This window comes from Pecten maximus, chromosome 1, assembly GCF_902652985.1.
Source record: "Pecten maximus chromosome 1, xPecMax1.1, whole genome shotgun sequence".
In the NCBI taxonomy this organism is placed as follows: Eukaryota; Metazoa; Mollusca; class Bivalvia; order Pectinida; family Pectinidae; genus Pecten; species Pecten maximus.
The window spans coordinates 24,335,936-24,338,675 of record NC_047015.1 but is presented as its reverse complement, the minus strand read 5'-3'; the positions used below and the strand labels follow the sequence as shown (position 1 = coordinate 24,338,675).

The 2,740-nt window shown below is 44.0% G+C and overlaps 1 protein-coding gene across 1 annotated transcript; it reads left to right on the top strand.

The window, feature by feature from the left end:
• Nucleotides 1-894: 894 nt before the first annotated feature.
• On the top strand, nt 895-1,954 carry LOC117335490 (uncharacterized protein K02A2.6-like). Its single transcript, XM_033895562.1, has 2 exons — nt 895-1,668; nt 1,847-1,954. Exons 1-2 carry the CDS (start codon nt 895-897, stop codon nt 1,952-1,954), a joined length of 882 nt encoding a protein of 293 aa, XP_033751453.1.
• The last annotated feature ends 786 nt before the right edge of the window (nt 1,955-2,740 follow it).

Below are 2,740 nucleotides of genomic sequence, written 5' to 3'. Positions count from 1 at the left end.
CACGTGCTTTTGAACTGATTAAGCAGGGACTCAGTTCCACTCCAGTATTGTCATTATATGACCCCACAGCAATTACTAAGATTTCTGCGGACTCATCATCCTACGGTATAGGTGGAGTCATACTTCAAGGACCTAAGGACAGTGGAGAGGACGTCTGGAGGCCTGTCGGATACGCGTCGCGATCGATGAGTACCACAGACCAGAGGTACGCGCAGCTGGTAAAAGAAGCTCTAGCTGTGATATGGATGTGTGAGAAGTCTTCAGACTTGATCACAGGCATACATTTTCACATTGAGACGGATCACAAGCCATTGGCTTAATTGCTAGGATCTAAGGCAATATCGGAGTTACCACCAAGGGTCCAGAGATTTAGGATGCGCCTCATGCGATATGATTACAGCATCACTCATGTGCCCGGTAAATTACTGTATACCGCGGACGCGCTCTCCAGAGCCCCTTCAAATCAACGAGGATTGGAGGAGGAATTTCAAAATGAGGTTGAAGCCTTCGTCGACGCCATACTGGATGATCTTCCAGCTACAGAAGATCGCCTAAGTGAGATTCGGGTAAAACTACAGGAGGACACTGTCTGTAAAATTGTCATGGGCTACTGTCAAGACGGATGGCCCGGATATGAAAATCCAACAATAACGGTCTCTACCAGACCGTATTGGCAGTTAAGGGAAGAACTCTCTGTGTGTCATGGTTTACTAATGAGAGGAAGTCGACTTGTCATTCCGACATCTATGAGAGCTGAAATCTTACAAAAACTACACGAGGGACACCAGGGGATCGTTAAGTGCCGCGAACGCGCTAGAAACTGTATGGTGGCCTGGTCTCAGCCGCGAAATAGAGGATGTTATGAAAAACTGTCCGTCGTGTATAAAGCATAGAATGGAGAAGCCAGAGCCTCTTATGCGCACCGACTTCCCAGATCGTCATTGGGAAAAATTGGGGTCCGATCTGTTCTACTGGAAAGGGGTCAACTATCTACTAGTGATTGACTACTCCTGCCGATACATCGAGATTGCTAAGCTGAATTCCACAACCTCGGAAGTGATAAATGGCCACCTCAAATCAATATTCGCGCGTCATGGAATTCCGGATACCTTGATATCGGACAACGGCCCGCAATATGCGAGTGCAACATTTCAGAAATTTGCACGAGATTACGGGTTCAAACACTCGACGAGTAGCCCCCATTACCCACAAGGGAATGGTGAAGCTGAGAGAGCTGTACAGACCGTAAAAAGACTACTTAGTGGCTCTCAAGATCCTTACTTAGCTCTACTAGCTTATCGTGCTACACCACTACGGAACGGCTACAGTCCTTCGGAACTACTGATGAGCCGGAAACTTCGAACAACACTTCCAGAGAGTCCAACAAATCTCTCTCCTAAGTGGCCAGATCCAGAGTCTGTTCGTGACCAAGAACGGGTAGATCGAACATCTCAAAAGCTCTTCTTCGATAGATCACACCGTGCAGTCCGACGCTCAGAGTTACATCCCGGGGATACAGTGTGGGTAAAAGGACCCGGTGGTGGGTTCAGTGGTACTATCGCCAAATCACTGAATGGTCGCTCATACTGTGTTAAGATTCGACGAAACAGGAGACAGCTGGTCCAAGCTCCAGCTATGAGTCCGGGTATTCCCCGAAGGAAACTTTGTGTTACTTATAGCTACACAAAACAGCTATGTTTAATTACCCCCCCTCCCCCTGGGAAAGGGCATCATTTAAGTTTGAAAACTTGTGTCCAATCCTATTGTATATATGGATACTAATAAAATATGTTTAAATCAAACTTCTTACACGTACACTTATCAAACTCCTTTCCGATTGTTACAGAATATAAACCGTACAACCACAACGGCGCCCACGTTAGCCTTATTGACAGGGCTGCAGGGGAATTATGTGTTGTATGGTAAATACGAAGATCAGTGTAAGGAGGCATGATAAACCAGATCATTAGAACGTCGCGGGCCCTTTAATACAAATCGTTTTTCAACCGTCTGTGTTCAATACAACGTCTAGTTTTATCTTGATCCCACAAATGTAGGTTGAGACGAAACCACAAAAGCGAGAAATAATTGCGATATTAGACCAGCTGACTTATTGTGCAAAATCGGCGAAGCAATCGATAGGTAAATGTCTAATTTGTCAGCACTAGTGACAGATGTTTCTGACAAGGTTTTGCTGGTTATTGCCACTAAAACCAATTTGTGTCTTGGTTACCCGAACGTCGTAATCGGTGAAAAACAAATATGTTTTAACATGAATCACCTCCGCGGGTGTATGCCGAGTCCATTGTAGAACATACACTATTTCCTTTATCCAAGGTGGTTGTACTCGCCTACTCAATAGGAGTATGCACATTAAGCCAACATAATTTGATTTAATACAAGATCGACATTTCTCCATGAATAGATGACAGTTTTTTTTTATAAATACAAGAATGTACATGTTGTAAAGCGCGACACTACACAGTCTAAACACAATCATGTGAATTATTACATAACGGTGTCATGACGCCAATTAAAAGTGTTCAGGCCGTTCTCATGTTATCAGTATTAGGTCTTTACAACGGATTAGTTCGCCATAATAACCCGGCAATAAACAACACTACTACATAGCAAGGATTGAAATTAATGACGTATCAAAACCGTACAGATTTGGGGAGTGTTGAAGAAACAAGTAGATAATTCCAGGAAGTAATGTTAAACATACCTACAAACAGCTGAT